This window comes from Abrus precatorius, unplaced genomic scaffold, assembly GCF_003935025.1.
Source record: "Abrus precatorius isolate BTA unplaced genomic scaffold, Abrus_2018 Scaffold11, whole genome shotgun sequence".
Taxonomy (NCBI): domain Eukaryota; kingdom Viridiplantae; phylum Streptophyta; class Magnoliopsida; order Fabales; family Fabaceae; genus Abrus; species Abrus precatorius.
The window spans coordinates 1,544,265-1,561,332 of NW_020874303.1; the positions used below are offsets into that span (position 1 = coordinate 1,544,265).

Here is a 17,068-nt window from a genome sequence, read left to right on the forward strand (position 1 = left end):
AACTATAGTTGAGTAGAAGAAGATAAATATTATTTTATAAATAAAAATAAATAAATTTGATAAATTAAAATTTAAAACCATTATTTATAATTGTAAAAGAAAAAATTTAGTGGTTGATTAAGTGAGTGTGGTTCTCCATGTTTGAATGCTAATAATAGAAGTACAGGAAAAGAAGTGTTATAATGAGGCTACTTTACATTATGACTGATGGATTATTATTATGATGTCACAAAATCAGGATTGATTCTGATAGTGATTGAGGTTACTCCATCAGAACCAGCTTTCTCTGTTCCTCTGCAAAATTCGCTTATTTGAATTCCTGGGTCTCATCAAAAGTTGTTTATCTTAAAGGGTTTTTCTAAGGAATGTTTCAAGTATAATGGTGAAGAAATTAAATTTTTTTTTTTAATATATAACTATATCCTATTTATCCTTTTATAAATAATTTATATAAAAATAAAATCAAATAATGTTAAATATTAACTTTAATGATATTAGTATGAATCAAGTAGCTTCAAAGGTGCTTGGTGTTACTTGAGCTCTGGTTTTTGGGCTATAACTCTCAAGTTTTTAATTCTACCCTTAATAGTTCATTAATATGTATTCATGGTTTTAATGCAACTAATGTAGATAACTCTATTTTTAAATGTCTCTTGCCATGTTTGGCTACCTACAAAGTTTTATCTTTGAGATGGCTTGTTATTTTGTGTGAGATTTCCAGCACTAAGACCAATTTAGGGGAAGGGAAGATCTACTGGAATCCCCTCCTTCATTGTTTTACCCACTATACAATATTCATGTGTAGGAATCATCTTTGTACCTTCTTTGCTAATGTACTTTTTCTGCAATGGTTAGGTCTAATCTTTTACTCTTGGTAGGGTTTAACAATAATAATGGTCTTATTCTTCACTTTAAATGTCATTTTTCATTTCATTTTGTCCTTGTAAAAAGTGAGACACTAAGCAAAATTGACTTTGTTTTCTAATCCTTTTCAAAGATTAAATTCCAGAAACGAGTTTCAAATTTTAATTTTTAAAAGTAATTGAATTCTGAAAATTTATTTTTAGAGGATTAAATTATCTCGTCCATTGGAACAAAACTATTTAGGAAGTTTTTAAATTACGATAGTTTTAAATTATGACACTTTTTGCCTGTGTTTTTATAAGTATTTTATTATTTCTTTTATATTATTCTTGATCTTGGAAAAAAATTACTTTTCCATAAACTTTGTCATTGTTAAAACAATATATTTTTTGTTTATTAAAATAGTCAAATTGATGGTATATATATCAATTTGGTTATACGAGATTGAAAACAAACGTAAAATAGATATAAGGTTGTAATAATAGATAATTAACATAGTTTAATTTTTTATATAATAATAAATATGTTTTTTAACTGAATTAAAAGTAATATTTTAATATTTTAACAGTAAACTTTAAGTTCGTACAAAATTAAGATTGATTTCTTTTAAAATGTTTTATATTTTATAAAATATTTATTATTTTATATAATATTATTCTCATTTTCATAAAGTTAATTCAACAGTTGATAAATTTACTCATTTAATATTTTTTTTAAAAATTTCTCTCTAAATGACCCTCCAACTACTTTTTTTTTTTTTTTATGTTTCTAACTATAGATTCTTTATTGTTTTTTTTCTTCTTTATATATATAAAAAATTGGTTAATGAATTACAATTTTAAAAAGAATGCAAGGACCTTCTTTTCTTCTAACACTGGGCATTATTTATTCTTGCTTTACCCATCATTTCCTTTTATATGTGACTGTGATTGATTGATAAACAACAGAAAAGAAAAAGTTAGAATATTTGCAAGGAAGTCAAAGATGAACAGGATTAAACAAATCCACACACACACACATGTATCATACAAGTAAAGAATATGGTTCGTCCACAAAAACCAAGTGAAAGTACGTGTAAAACTTCAACAATTATATATATTACCATATTTTTATTTTTACCTTTTTCTTATTTTTGTCATCTTATCTTATCACATCATATTACTCATTACATTTACTTATATATATAGCTCTAGAAAATCCGTATATTTTGAGCTCATACATATATTTTATTCATATGATAAAAATACATTTCTTAAAATTTAAATAAAATATTATTATTTATTAATTTTGAAACAGTAGCTAAAAGGGATAGAACAAAACAGGCCTGTACTTGTGCTGCCAAAATGAAGTAACAAAAAGTGTAGGAAAGGGATGCGTGCTTATCCATCTCCCAAAATAGTGAAAAGCTAAGAACCTATAACATTGGCCCTACAAACACCACTACCACTTTCCTTAGCTATTCTCTTTGTTGTCTTTATTTTATTTATCCCTACCATATGCATGGGTCACACACCCTCTTCTCTTAACACACCTACACGTAGACACAGCCACAAAAAGTACCCATATAAAGATGTAAACAAACAAACCAATAACTGAACTTGCAAGTTACCAAAACGAAGACATCGAAGAAAAGCAACATTGTTGTGGCTTCGGTATCTGAACCCCTCAATTTTTGTTGTCCTTCTTGTTGTTTGTCTTGGAACTTTTGCTTCTGTCCTGTGCTTCACATTAATGAAATCTTCAGAGACATGCAATATATTATAGGACAATTTTGAGACCAAGATGAAGAAGCCTCCAATTATCATATAAACAAGTTATTTTATCATACTATCATGCATAAATAATTAAGATTAACATTAAACAAAATCAATTTTAAACAATTTTTCTTGTTATAAAATGAGTTTAATAATTTAATAATTTTTAATAAATTTTAAATAGTAATAAAATGTTTGTTATGAAAAAGTATGACAAAAAGTATTCTACTGGTCTTCGTAGTCATAAAAAGATTATTTAATTCTCTTCATAAAAAGGAAAAATTTTAAATTCATTTCTAGAGTTTAATACCTCGTTCAATGATTATTTCAGACCTAATTAATTTGTAGGAATCAATTGAAAAGGCAAATCTCTAACGATACATGTGATCCAAAAGTGTCTTTGTCTTTACACAGGCCTGCAGTTCTGACTAGAACTCACAACTAAACTACTATTATTTTCATTTGTGTATAGTCAGATATTTCAGAGTCACTGTTTGTACGTATGGAACTGAAGATTTTCTTTTTCCTTGCTCAGTTTTTGCTTATTCTTATGGTTATTAATCCACTCCTTTCTTTACTATCCTGGAAGTTTAGTTGTATAATTATCAAGTATCTTTAAACTTTGTTTGAAGAGTAAGAGAGAAATAACACAAAAATTTCTTAAATTCAAGAAAGTTTAATTAAAAACATGAATTTATGAAATTTTTAGAAAATTTATCAAAATATTTCTTACATTTAAAAATTCTTACGTAAGGATTATTATCAAACATTTTTTCTTCTTCTAAATTTAACTCTCCAACAAGTTTTAATAAAGATAATCAAATAAACAAAAAAAACAAATTGGTTGGTTGTGTTTTATTGTTATTGATTTGATGCGTGTGTATTCACGCATGCACGTATATGTCAGAACTATGCAATTTGTGTTTTGGTAGAAGCTAGAAGTTTACTATAGCAAGAATAATATATATGGACCAGTGGCATGGCAAGTTATGTGATCAAAACAATTTAACTATATGCTTTTGATTCCTGGAAGTTGCTCGTATATAAAATTTTATTTTTCAGGCAATTATGCCTTTGCCAAATTAGATTGATACAATGAAATGCATTTTCACCCTGCATATTAATTGATCTTAATTAGCTGCTGGATTTATGATAAGAAAACCTTCTAATTAAGAAATCATCACCTTGTATTGTACCATATATATGGTTTTCCACTGAATTTTTGCTTCATTTTTAAATTTGATAGCTACTTGAATTTAAACTTATGAACAAAATTTTGGAATTAAATGTGTTTCAATTTATGTTAAAAAAATGCAAACATAGATTCAATTAATGCAAAGATTATACAAGTAATAGCATTGAAATAAAGGTGAATCTATAAACATTTAAACACGAATCTAAACATGCATGTGTTGCCTAGCACGTTGGTTAATTAGCAACTATCAAATATCTGAAGGCTTAATGCACGGCAAGTAGGGATAATAATATATACATCTAGCTTATTGATAAGTGTATGCTGGTTTGGCAAAAATAATCTATAATCTATATTTAAATGTATGAATGTTTTTTTTTTAAACTTTTTTATTAATTGTTGGTGGGCTTAGAATAAGTAACATTTTCTTCCATGGCTCTATGCAACCATAGGGTTATCCATTTAACTGTTCAAGTATCTATACAAATAGCTTATTGACAAGTGTCTGCTGGTTTGGCAAGGAGAAAATATGTTGAATTAACTTTATTAGAAACAATAAAGATGTAGGAAAGTGAGGAAATAGTGGTACTGCCACTATTGCACAAAAGTGTTTCGCACTCTTTATTCACCAAAAATCAATTCATCAAACTATAACATTTCACCCCTAATTAACTCTCTAACTCTTCAAAAAAGCACTATTAATTAATTTTCTCAGAAGTTGAGAAGTTTTTTAGCTCCACATGCAGCGAGGTTCAATTAATAATTGCCACCAAGTTTTGCAAACATTACTCAATTGCAATTTGTCCTTAATTTGTCTCAAAATGTAAAGCATGCATATGCAATATTCAGCTTGCCTATTTATCCATGTTATTCAGCAGTTTTGAAATATAAAATTTGTACCAGCTAGTTTCTTGGTCTCACATATTTGTGAATATGTGCAAGAGATTGTGATCTGCGACTGCAAGAGATTGATCACTTTGGGCAATTCAATATGTATGTTTCCACATCGTTTTATGGCCAATGATGGGTATATTTTAGCCTTTCTTTTTCCCTTTCGTTCCATCAATTTTTCATTGCTTTATTCCTCTTTGGGTCTCTTTATAAACTGTTGAATACAATTTCACCAATCTGCTTTTATTTATTCCACAATTACAAACATAAAAATTTGGTAATAATATTACAATAGGTCAAACTTAACGAGTCCTAAAATAAAGATAAGACATAATCACTTAAACAGGCTCAAACTGTCATCAAGATAAACTTTCATTAAACATTCTATTGGACCAATTAATTGGCCCAAACCAAAAGGCATAATTATGAAAAATAGTACAAGATATTCTCCCTCCCCTTCCCATTTCATTTTCATTTTTCGTTACTATACTATTTTCCCTACACCCATTGTTCATAAACTTCTCATCTGCTTAGACTTCCCTTCTGCTTCACTAGAACAATAGTTTTAGATTTTTGCTTGAGCCCCATAATCGGTGACTCGTCTATAGTATCGTTGGGCTACGTCATGACACTAACCCAAGCCCAAGAGGTGTATACCCACACAATCCCCCATCAGCACCATGACTGCAACTTTCCATCTCCATCTCGAATTAACTGCTTGAATCTTCTACCCTTTTGGATGGATTATGTGTCTTCCCTTTCCAATATGTAAAAAGAAAATGCAAGCCACGAAAGTCTTCAACTTTCAAGTAGCTGCTGCTGCTGCTGCATACAGAAACTTCAGCACCAAAGGGGTTGCAAAACCCTCATCTTGGGCTCTCATCAATCGCAAAATCAAGCACAACACCATAGTGGAGCAATGCAGAAACCCCATGTCCAAGATTGAATGGGGAGAAGAGCAAAAGCATGTTCTTTGTGCCATATCTGAGGGAAAATCTGTTTTCATCACTGGCTCTGCTGGCACTGGCAAGACCCTTTTGCTTGAAGAAATCATCAAGTTTTTGAACAGATTGCACACCCCATCTGGTGTTTATGTCACAGCATCCACTGGCATTGCAGCTTGTGCTCTAAAGGGTCAAACTTTGCACTCTTTTGCTGGAATTGGCATCTTCACTGATGATGATCCTCAGCATTTGTTGGAGAGGGTTTTGTCCAACAAGGGTGCTTGCAAGAGGTGGAGAAAGGCTGAGGCTTTGGTCATTGATGAGATCAGCATGGTGAGTGCAAAACTCTTTGATAACCTTGATTATGTTGCAAGAGGGGTAAGGGGTGTGAATGAAACCTGGGGAGGGATTCAACTTGTTGTGAGTGGTGATTTCTTTCAGTTGCCACCTGTCATTGACAAGGATTCTAAAAGTGTGAAGTATGCATTTGAAGCTGAGTGTTGGAATAGCAGTTTTGGTTTGCAGGTTGAGCTCAAAAGGGTGTTTAGACAATCAGATTATGGACTCACAAGGTTGCTTGAGGGTATAAGGAGAGGGGAGAATGATCGACAAGATTTGGAGTCCCTAGAGCATTTGTGCTTGGGGAATGATGAGTATGATCCTTGTGTTGTGAATCTTTTCCCTTTGAATAAAGACGTAGAGAGGGTGAATGAGGAGAGGCTGAGAAGTTTGCAAAAGGATGTTGTTGTTTATAGAGCTGTTGATAGTGGTAAAGGGCATTGGAAGGGGCAGCTTAGTTGTGGGATAGCACCTTATGAAATTTCTCTTTGTGAAGGTGCAAGAGTTATGTTGGTCAAGAATTTGGACACTGAGAATGGATTGGTAAATGGGGCTACTGGTGTAGTTGTTGGATTTTCGTGGTCCTTTGTTAAGGGTGAAGATCTTGATGGAATGTGTAGTGATAAAGTGTTGCCAGTAGTGAAATTTGATGCAGGACAATTCATGACAATTAAACCAGCAACATGGGATGTAATGGATGGACTTCAAGTTGTTGCTTGTAGGAAGCAGATACCACTTATATTGGCATGGGCTATGAGCATTCACAAGTGCCAAGGAATGACTCTTGATAGAATTCACACTGATCTGTCTAGAGCATTTGGTTGTGGCATGGTGTATGTGGCACTTTCTCGGGTTAGAAGCTTGGAAGGACTTCACTTATCTGCTTTCAATAGGTCAAAGATTAAAGTGGACCAAAAGGTCTCGAGCTTCTACAGGAGTTTGGCTTCAGAAAAGAGTACGGAGGTTATGGTTGTTGATAAGAGCAAGAGAAAAGTTCACTCCAAAAGAATCAATGGTGTCTCAAGAAAAGTGAGTAATGGCAGAGCAAAGTACATGTCCTGGTTTTGCCAAAGGAAAATGAAAAAAGAGGCTCAATACTTTGTTGTAATTCTTCTTATTATTGCAATGTCATACTATGGTCTTGTTTGAACTGATCTGAGGATGATGTTTTGTAATGAAGTCCTCAAGTGAAATTTCCCTCAAGACGGTGTTATATCAGACTAATGCAAGATTTGGAAAAGCAATGTAGTTGCTAGTATTATTTTGAACCTTGAAGCTGTTCATCCTGATCGAAATTGAAGTCTAGGACAAAGCTGAGGTTTCAGAATCATTGTTGTGTAGAAAACTAGTTTACTACTAATCTAGACATTTGTTATATTTCTTATATGGGTATGATAAGTATAAAGTGTAAATAGTAAATGTTAATATTATGAAGTTCTCTTTCTGTTTTTCTTTGAAGCCTCAACCTGCGTAGAGCATATTAATCAGATAAACACATCTGTGAGCTTGCTAAGCCAATGTTTTACTATGCTAAGGATTAAGGAGATTACAACTTTTGAACATGAATGACCTCTTGAGAAAAATGCTACTGAAAATCCACCATGAAGAAATTATAATGTATAACTTTATAGTTCAAATCTTTCTTTTTTTTTTTTTTTTTTGAAATTGCACCTTTGTTTTTAAATCATCAGCAAAATTATTTCATTTTTCAAATGATTTCTTACTATATTATATTTTTAATATTTTTTCTGAGTGCATAGTTTTAAAATGTTTATTCATAATAGATAATTTTTAAAATATAAATTAATATGCTGTCATGTATTGCCATGTTGACATATTTACTAAGGTGTCATTATTTGTTGTAAACGAATAAAGTTCATAAATTATTTTGGTAATTTGTATCTGCTTTGTTCTTATATTTGAGAGTAAAATAATACATTCATTCTTGATTTATTATAAAAATATGTATATAAAAGATTTAGAAATCCCCAAAAAATACTTATTTTCCAATAAAAAAATAAAAAATTTATGACTTCCTTCTCGCTTTCAGCACATACGAATTTTTTTTTGAATATCTAAATTATCAATGAGAATTTTAATTGGGAATGATTACGGGTTTGGATAACTTATAATTGTGAAAGACAATTTTTTGGTTGCATATTTTTTAATTTTTTATAAATATAAATTACAAAGAAACATCTAAGTCGATAATCCGAAGCCTATTCTAATAATATATAAGAAACATATAAATATAATTTTTTTATGATTGGATTGGCTTAACGGTTCAAGCATGTAAGTTATATCTTTTCTTTTCTTTTTTTGTGCTATTACCAACTACAATTTAACTCAACATATCTTAAAAAAAATTCAACTCAACCTATCTTAATATATGATCAGTTTCGATTTAATTTTTCTTATAATTCTTCTGAGTTACCCTCGTTAATTAATTTCGAAGCTAAAAAATGTTTGACATGAACAAGAATTAATAAAATATATTTAAAAAATATGATAATAAAATAGAGTCTTGTCATTTCATTATGTAAATAAAATATGATAACTTTAGTCATGCATCACCTGAATCAACCTTACATAGAGCTAACCAATGTCATTATGAGAGATATGCTTAGCCATTACTCTAGATATGCAAACATTGACTTCAATGTTGAAGTACTCTTATTAAGTTCATATGCCACTTTTTGTCTCACATATATCAACATTATTCTAACTTGACCTCTAAACCATGTTGAACAACCTATGAAAGATATTATATCAATAATCATATGTCAATTAATCGATAATGAATTATAAAATAAGTTAACCTTAACTCTTAAAAATGAGTTTAAGCAACTCAAATTAATAAAATCTTATTACAAAATATTTTTTTATAATTTTACAATAAAAAAAAATTACTGCATTTAGATGTCTAAATTCAGTTCTAAGAACTAAGATTAAAATAAAACCTTTAATTACATGACTAAGTAATTAAGAAAAATATTTAAAAAAATTTACAAAAAAAGAACTCACGACTTTTATAAATTTTTAATTTATTCTTAGGTTTTATAATTAAAATTTTGCTATAAGCCTGTTTAATTAAAAAATATTTTTTAAAATATTTTTTTCGATTTTATTGATGGAAACATGTAGCTAAAAGCCCAAAACAAAAGAACCTGTAAAAAAAACGATGGGGATTTGATCGACGCAATGCGGAATTTTATTTATCCTTTTTCTTAATTTATTAATTAAAAAATTATTAATCTCAATCCATTTAATCATTTATAAATAAATAAAAATTTATAAAAAAAATACATAATTATTATATTAAAATTATAAAAATATAATAAATACTTTTTTTCTCATAAAATTTTAATATTAACTGTTTATCTTCTACCCTAACGTAACAAAACCCATGAAACACAGATATGGCCTCAAACGACCATTTCGGCTCTTTCAGTTTTACTTCTCACTCCGTCTCTCTCAAATTCTCTATTGATCCGTGAAGCTACTGATTTCACCCCCAAATGCTCTTCATAGAAGACACTATCAATTTGGTAATCAAAATTTTCCATTATTTTATAATTTTCTTGCTTTAAATTCCCTTTACTTTCAGTGAATGTAATGCCACAATTGTGATAGAAACTCACTTCTATTTCACCCCCCATATTTTTCTGCATCAAATTTGTGCAATAACCCATATGGGGATGTGAGAATTAGAAAAAAAAAAAAAAAGATGAGATTTTTTACCCTTGGAATAGTTGTTGCTGCATATAGTAGAAACTTGAGCACAAAGGGCTATTCTTCAAGACCCTTATATGGGTTTCACAACAAGTACAAGTACAAGTACAAGAACAAGGACAAGACATCATCAGAGAGAAAACAAATTAAGCCTATAATTCAATGGACAGAGGAGCAAAGGAGCGTGTTGTCTGCTGTAACACAGGGAAGTAGTGTGTTCATCACAGGTTCAGCTGGGACTGGGAAAACCAAATTGCTCAGTGAGATTGTTAAGCTGCTGAAGAAATTGCACACCCCATCTAAGGTTTTTGTCACAGCTTCAACTGGGGTTGCAGCATTTGCTATAAAGGGGCAAACTTTGCACTCTTTTGCTGGGATCCGTAAGTCCAGTGATGATCCTCAAAACTTTTTGAAAGGGATTAGGGATAACAGGAGTGCAACCAGGAGGTGGAAAAAGGTTGAGGCTTTGGTTATAGATGAAATTAGCATGGTGGATGCAAGGTTGTTTGATAACTTAGAGTTTGTTGCAAAAGAGTTGAAGGGTGTGGATGAAACATGGGGAGGGATTCAGCTGGTTGTGGTTGGGGATTTCTGCCAGTTGCCGCCTATTCCTGATCGAAGAGCCAAGGGTGTGATGTATGCTTTTGAAGCTGATTGTTGGAATGATAGCTTTGATTTGCAGATAGAGATTACTAAAATATTTAGGCAGTCTGATCCACTGTTTATCCAGTTGCTTCAGGGCATAAGGATGGGGGAGAGTGATCGTGTTGACTTTTCATTGCTAGAGAAGTTTTGCTCCAAGACTGAGTGTGATCCCTCTGCAGTGCAGCTCTTCCCATTGAAGAAAATTGTGGAGACAGTGAATAAGGAGAAGCTTAAAAGCTTGCAAAAGGATGTTGTTGTTTATAGAGCTGTTGATAGCTTTAAGGATCAAGGTAAGGGCGCTAAGTTGAAAAAAAAGGATCAGGGTAAGAGTCGTTGGAAGAGGCAGCTTGAGCTAGGGATAGCACCTGGTGAGATTGCCATTTGCGAAGGGGCAAGGGTCATGCTGGTCAAGAATTTGCATACATGGAAAGGGTTGGTGAATGGAGCTACTGGTACGGTCATGAGGTTTGTTGAGGCAGGGAATGTTGGTGATATGTGTTCTGATAAGCTGCTGCCAGAAGTCAAATTTGACTCAGGGAAAACTCTGACCATTAACCCAGAAGAGTGGCATGTAATGGATGGAGATGAAGTTGTTGCTACAAGAAAACAGATACCACTTATACTGTCTTGGGCTCTGAGCATCCACAAATGCCAGGGAATGACCCTAGACAAAGCCAAGATTGACTTGTCAAAAGCATTTGGCTGTGGAATGGTTTATACTGCACTTTCTCGTGTTAAAAACTTAGGTGATCTTCATTTATCTGGTTTTAAGCCCTCAAAGATTCTAGCCGACCCTAAGGTTTCACAGTTCTATAGAAATCTGGCCTTGCAATGCAATAGCAAAGATCTACACAATAGTTGTATTGAGAGTAAAGATAGCTCTAGTAGCGTAACTGGTGATTCAGATAAAGCAGGCTTTGTAGAAACAAAGTGCTATTTTTCACTCTCTGAATTCCTAGCAAGACGCCTGAAAAGATCTTGAAGATGGCTCTTAATTTATGTTCCTTATCCTTTCAAAATGTTTACCATGGTACTTCAGTGAAATTGTCATGACTCATGATAGTATATCTACACAAATTGAAGTCATAAGTCAACTATTGCTTTCATTCAGTGGGTGCTGAAGTTGACTTTGGCAGGATTTGAAGGGCAAAAACGTTTTTGCCCTTAAAGTGAGAAGAAAGCTTGGCAATGATGGACCTTTCATTCTTCTTGTTCAAATGAAGGATATTATTATCTGATATTTGTGTGACAAGTATCATTGACGTCTTCTTTTGCAAGTAAATAAAAGTTTTCCAATTTTCTAGCATTCGTTTTTGTACAATTTTGATATGTAATTATGCTTAACTTTCTGAGGAAAGAAGGAAAAGCAAAAAGACTAAAAGTGAACTAGTGTTGGTTTTAAGTGGACAAAGATACAATAAAATGATAATTCAATCTCCATTTCTAATTATTATTGGTGGATGCAAACATAATGCCTTGTGTTTAGCCGGAATTATCAATCTAATTTCTACTCCAAGGTTAATTTAATCTTTGAATTCATATTTTGTGCAAATGTTTTGTCATCATATTGTCTGAATCCATCAATATGACCTTGAAATAATGTGGTTCTACGATGTTTGTGCAGTAACTTGACTATTGAGCTAGGCTAGTTCAAGTCATTTCTATCTGCTAGTCTAACCTTTGAGAGCTTTGTCTGAACAACTCATATAAGTTCACAAGAAATTAATAGTAAGTAAAATTTTGTCTGAACAAGATCCACCACGTAAGTACACAAGATGGAGGCAAGAATGGAATTAAGAAAACAACTGAGTCCTCATCCCTCATGCTTAGCCAACATTACCAAATTAAAATATTGCAAATTACCAAATTCATGCTCTAGGTGTTGTAGGCTAGAAAATTCATTTTTAACTAAATGAATTTTACTAGTATTAGTTTGGCTACCCTACCAAAAATTAATCTTGATGTATCCAAATTTCTAATATAGAGATCTTGAAAATGACATAGGATAAGGCAAGATAGGTCCTCTTATCAAAGTCTTTGGCACTTCATCTTATCGAATGATTACCACTTAATGATGCTGAATTATGTCAAAATTGTAAGTATTTTTTATTTTTGGATCATGTAACACTGTTATCTTCCAAACAAAATATTCTATAATTTAATCCATTCTATTGTGGCATTAGGCTTATTTGAATTAAGTCAACAATAAAAAAAGGGAATAAAAATCCAATAACATGATACTCTTATCTATATTTTTATTTATCAAGTTTGAGTTTTCATCTTTTAGAATAGGATAAATTTGTATTTATTTTTATTATTGCATAGTTATTTAATTTTTACATTGAGTCTAAATTTGTCGACACTAAATGTTAAATTTGACAATTTACACAACTTAATATTTTTAATAAAATACAAGATTAACTAATTTAATTATTAGTGTGAAGGTTCTTATATATGCGATTAAAAGTTAATATAATAATTTAATAGTTGAATTGATTAATTTTACATGATTGTTATTAAGTGTTATAAGTGTTGAAAGTTAACACTTGATATTAATAGAGTGTTACTTATTTTTACTATTAATCTTTTTTTAACTTGAATTTTGCAATTGCTGTGTTTTTCTATTTTGATTTACGTTTTTAAATTATCAACAAAATAAGCCTTTGTTAATTAAACCAATCTTATCTTAAATACTTTTTAAGTTAGAATTTTTATACATTACATGAATTTACAAGTATTCAGGTAATGCATGAGATACGAATGCTGACAGCGTAATCTTTCTAATGCTATTTTTTATAAATTTAATTAAAATATATTTACAGTAATAAATATTTTTATCTTATTATAAATATAAATTATTACATTTTTGAAAACTATTAATTTTTATAATACTAATTTAAAAGTTATATCCATCATATATTTTAATATTAATAATATAAAAATGATTTGTTCTTGAAGATATACCAAAAATAAACTCATTTATTATTATTATTATTATTATTATTATTATTATTATTATTATTATTATTATTATTATTATTATTATATCAAAATATTTTTGTTTTTATTAATTCTATTCCCAGTATATGAAGATATGGAAGGATAGAAATCTGAATTGATTTATTCATTACTAAGAAAATGTATTTATATAATAAAAATGATTATAACAAATATGACAAACTAATTAATTAAAATAATGATGCAGCTTTAAATAACTAATACATTTATCATAACTAACTATTTTAAAATGTCCTATTGGTTGGAACGCGCAAATGTTATAGTTATATGATACATAACATATTAGATATGCACTTTTGTTACCAATGTATTTAAAAATTCAATGCCTCTAAAACCAATTTACATCTTTTAAGGATTAAATTAATTAATTTCTAATCTTTTGAAGGACCAAAATGATTAACACTCTTTCTTTGTTCTATATCAGTTAGTTTTTTTTACTTATGTTTCAATTTTTTGTTTTTTTAGAAATATAAGATTAATTTAACCTTTTTTCAATTATACCCTTTGAAGAGCTACTTCAATTAATTACTATAGTGTGTGTTTGTGGGAAGTTGAGAAAATTTTTTTTGATGAAACAGGTGTAATATAAATCGAGGTATTTTAATTAAAATATAATAAACCTATATTTTTATTCTGATAAAATTATCAAATTTTAATCTTAGTATTTGATTAAGTTTTATTTATTTTTTAGTTACATTTAACAAAAATCATATGATTTTAGTCTGTTATCTAAAATTAAAACTACACATTTCTGTATTTTATAAAAATGAGAATAAAAAATTAGTTAAAAACTAAAATTAAATTTTAATAATGTTATAAAGACTATATATATATATGTTAAATATTTTTTAGTATATATGTATAACCTTAAACAATAAAAAAAATATGAAACGGAGAGTACTTAAATTTGTCTATCCTTATGTATAACGGAATATTTAAAATCACTGTTAATGCATTTTCTAACATTGAATTACTTTATACGATTTTTATAAATTAATAACTTTAAATAATTTTTTTAGTATTTTAATTTAATTTTTTTAGCAAAATAATATTTTATTACCTAATTCATTATTTTCTTATTTTTTTGTCATTTCTTCTATATTTATAAAGGGAGGAATCAAGTTACTTAAAAAAATTATCAATTTCATTTTATTTATTTTTTTATAAACATTAAATTTTATTAATTTAGTTAATAAATTAAAAAGTTTATTAAATAAATTAATTTTACAAAATTTTATATAAATAAACTTTTAATAATCACTTCACCTAATAATTTTATTTAACCTATAATATTTTTTAAAATATAAATAAATATAGAAGTTAAAATTACATGTTTATAATCACATAATTTACTTAAATCTTAGCATGCATAATAACGTGCTAATATCATATTATTTAATAGTTAAATTGATAAAATTTAATATTTATAAATAGTTATTAAGAAAAATAATATTAACGAAAGTTACTTTTTGAGAATAACTTAATCTTCATCTATTTATTATATTTTTTAATAATAAAAAATATTTTAAAAAATGTGTCACATTCTAATATATAATATATTCATCTTTTATTTTATAAATTAAGTTTTTATTCTTAAAAATGTAATAGCTTATATATTTATCGGTGTTCATACTTTCACATATCTTTTTTATTTTATAACATATGTTTTATTAACATTTATATCAAATTAAATTAACGTATGTTTTTTTAAAAAATAAAGTACTCATTTAATAAAATTTTATTTGTAAAATTTATTGAAACAGATTTAAAAATGATAATATTTATAATTTATTTTTGAAAAATAAAAATAATTTTTTAAATATTTATTTAATTTAAATCAATTTTTAATTTTATTCCATTAAAATTAAACATAATAAAATATTTGTAAGCAGTATCATGTACCAGCTCTTCAACTTCAAGTAGTTGGTTGAGTAAGCTAAGATAAAGTTTTGCAAGTTGGAGCTTGCAGATCTTAGATGAAATAAATTATGATATATATATATATATATAATTTTTTTAATATTTAACAAAATTTATAATTAAAATCACAAGTTAAGCTTATATCAATGAATTTATCTATTCAATAATATAATCATTATTAAAATAATAAATAAATATTCAATATAACTTTTAAATACTAGAGTTTAAGAAGAAAAATACACTAAGCATGTTAACATAAATTCTCTAACCATTACTTTTTACTTTGAGTTTTTTAAATTTAAAAAAATGAAAAAGTTTAATCTTTATATATTATTTTAACATTAGAATATCACAATTGAGATCTAAATGCATTTTAGAATCTAATTGGATAGAAAATAGGACATTATCGTAACTTAGCATCATAGTTTTGGTCAATCATTAAGAACTTTTGAAATTTTGGGAATGTGTCTTAGAATCAAGAATTCTCTTCTTTATTAGGAGCTTCACTAATTTACTTTTACTCTTCAAATAATTATGAATTGATTTATTATTGTTTTGATTTCCTATTACATTATGTCTAGTTATATTCATAGTTAGAATTATGAAGAATCATTTATATAACTTTACGTGGTTTTTGTAATTAATGATAATTTTAATTTTTTACTGGTTTTTATTCTATTGCATTATAATTGTATGTTTGAAATTGTAACTCTTAAAATATTATAATTAATTATATTATAAGCGACTATACTATATATAAATAATGAATCTATAGAATAAAATGAAGCAAAAGATTAAGTAGACAAAATTTAGTTTTTTTTTAATTGTTATTAAATTAATAACTTGTAAACTCTTTATATTTTCTTTTTTTATCTTGCATGACCATTAAAAGTAATAGCTTAAGAAAAATATTCATAGCATTGCATAACTATTAATTAAAATTAGAATTAATATAAAATTGAATATAGAAAAGTGTAAATGTAAAATCATATGCCCTACAATTTATTTTGATTAGATAATCGTAGTAGGTTGAATTGTTTTAATTTTTTTTAGTTAATTTTATATTTAAATTTTTATTTAATTTAATTTTGTATATCTTAAGTTCAAACAATTAAATTAAGATATTTTAGATACTTAGAAACAATTTTTATGAATAATATTTTGAAAATTTATTTTATAACTCTTTATTATTTTTAGACTAGTATACTTACCTACGAACAAGTATAAATTATTAAATTGAAGTGTTGTTATTAATTTTCTCTAATGTAAATATTTTTAATAGTTAATTTTCTTTTTTATTATCTCAAATAATTTTATTTTAGCATTAATTATTTAATTTTTTATTTTAACATTTTTTAAATTTTATAATTTAATTTAAACCTATGTATTGATTTAATATAATAAAATATTTATTATTAATAAAGTATAATATTTATCTTGTTAAAAATTTAGTAAACTTTAAAATAGTTATATAATGTATTTTTAATTATGAATAAGTAAAAATTATTTTAGAAGTTTTCTTAGTTAAGAATATTTTTAAAAATTGATTATCTTTTTCATGTATAAAATTGTAAAAGATAAAATTGAATTTGTTCATAATAATAACAAAGTTAATTAAACGTACAATTATCTAATTCAATTACTTTTTGTTAATTCTATTAACCCATTGTTTTGCCTATATAAGGTTTTATCATTGTGTATTTGTTTAAGTTAAATTCATAATTCAAACTTATTTTTCTTTTTAAACTCTTCTTTCTCAATCTGTCTAT

The 17,068-nt window shown here is 27.8% G+C and overlaps 2 protein-coding genes across 3 annotated transcripts; both read left to right on the forward strand.

The window, feature by feature from the left end:
• The first annotated feature begins 5,480 nt into the window (after window positions 1–5,480).
• On the forward strand, window positions 5,481–7,133 carry LOC113854211 (ATP-dependent DNA helicase PIF1-like). The gene has a single exon (XM_027485102.1). The coding sequence runs from the start codon at window positions 5,481–5,483 to the stop codon at window positions 7,131–7,133; it is 1,653 nt and encodes a 550-aa protein (XP_027340903.1).
• A 2,283-nt stretch (window positions 7,134–9,416) lies between these two features.
• LOC113855382 (ATP-dependent DNA helicase PIF1-like) lies at window positions 9,417–11,664 on the forward strand. Of its 2 annotated transcripts, none has more exons than XR_003502847.1 (2): window positions 9,417–9,532; window positions 11,498–11,664. XR_003502847.1 is itself a non-coding variant. In XM_027487005.1 (2 exons), exon 1 carries the CDS (start codon window positions 9,712–9,714, stop codon window positions 11,341–11,343), a length of 1,632 nt encoding a protein of 543 aa, XP_027342806.1. In that variant the 5' UTR covers window positions 9,444–9,711; the 3' UTR covers window positions 11,344–11,391; window positions 11,498–11,664. The 2 variants fall into 2 exon arrangements, 1 of the variants encoding a protein (XP_027342806.1); XM_027487005.1 differs by having other exon boundaries at window positions 9,444–11,391.
• Window positions 11,665–17,068: the final 5,404 nt, after the last annotated feature.

Bases quoted from the DNA above. Each gene is read 5' to 3' on its own strand.
- LOC113854211 (XM_027485102.1), top strand. From the start codon at position 5,481: ATGCAAGCCACGAAAGTCTTCAACTTTCAAGTAGCTGCTGCTGCTGCT.
- LOC113855382 (XM_027487005.1), top strand. From the start codon at position 9,712: ATGAGATTTTTTACCCTTGGAATAGTTGTTGCTGCATATAGTAGAAAC.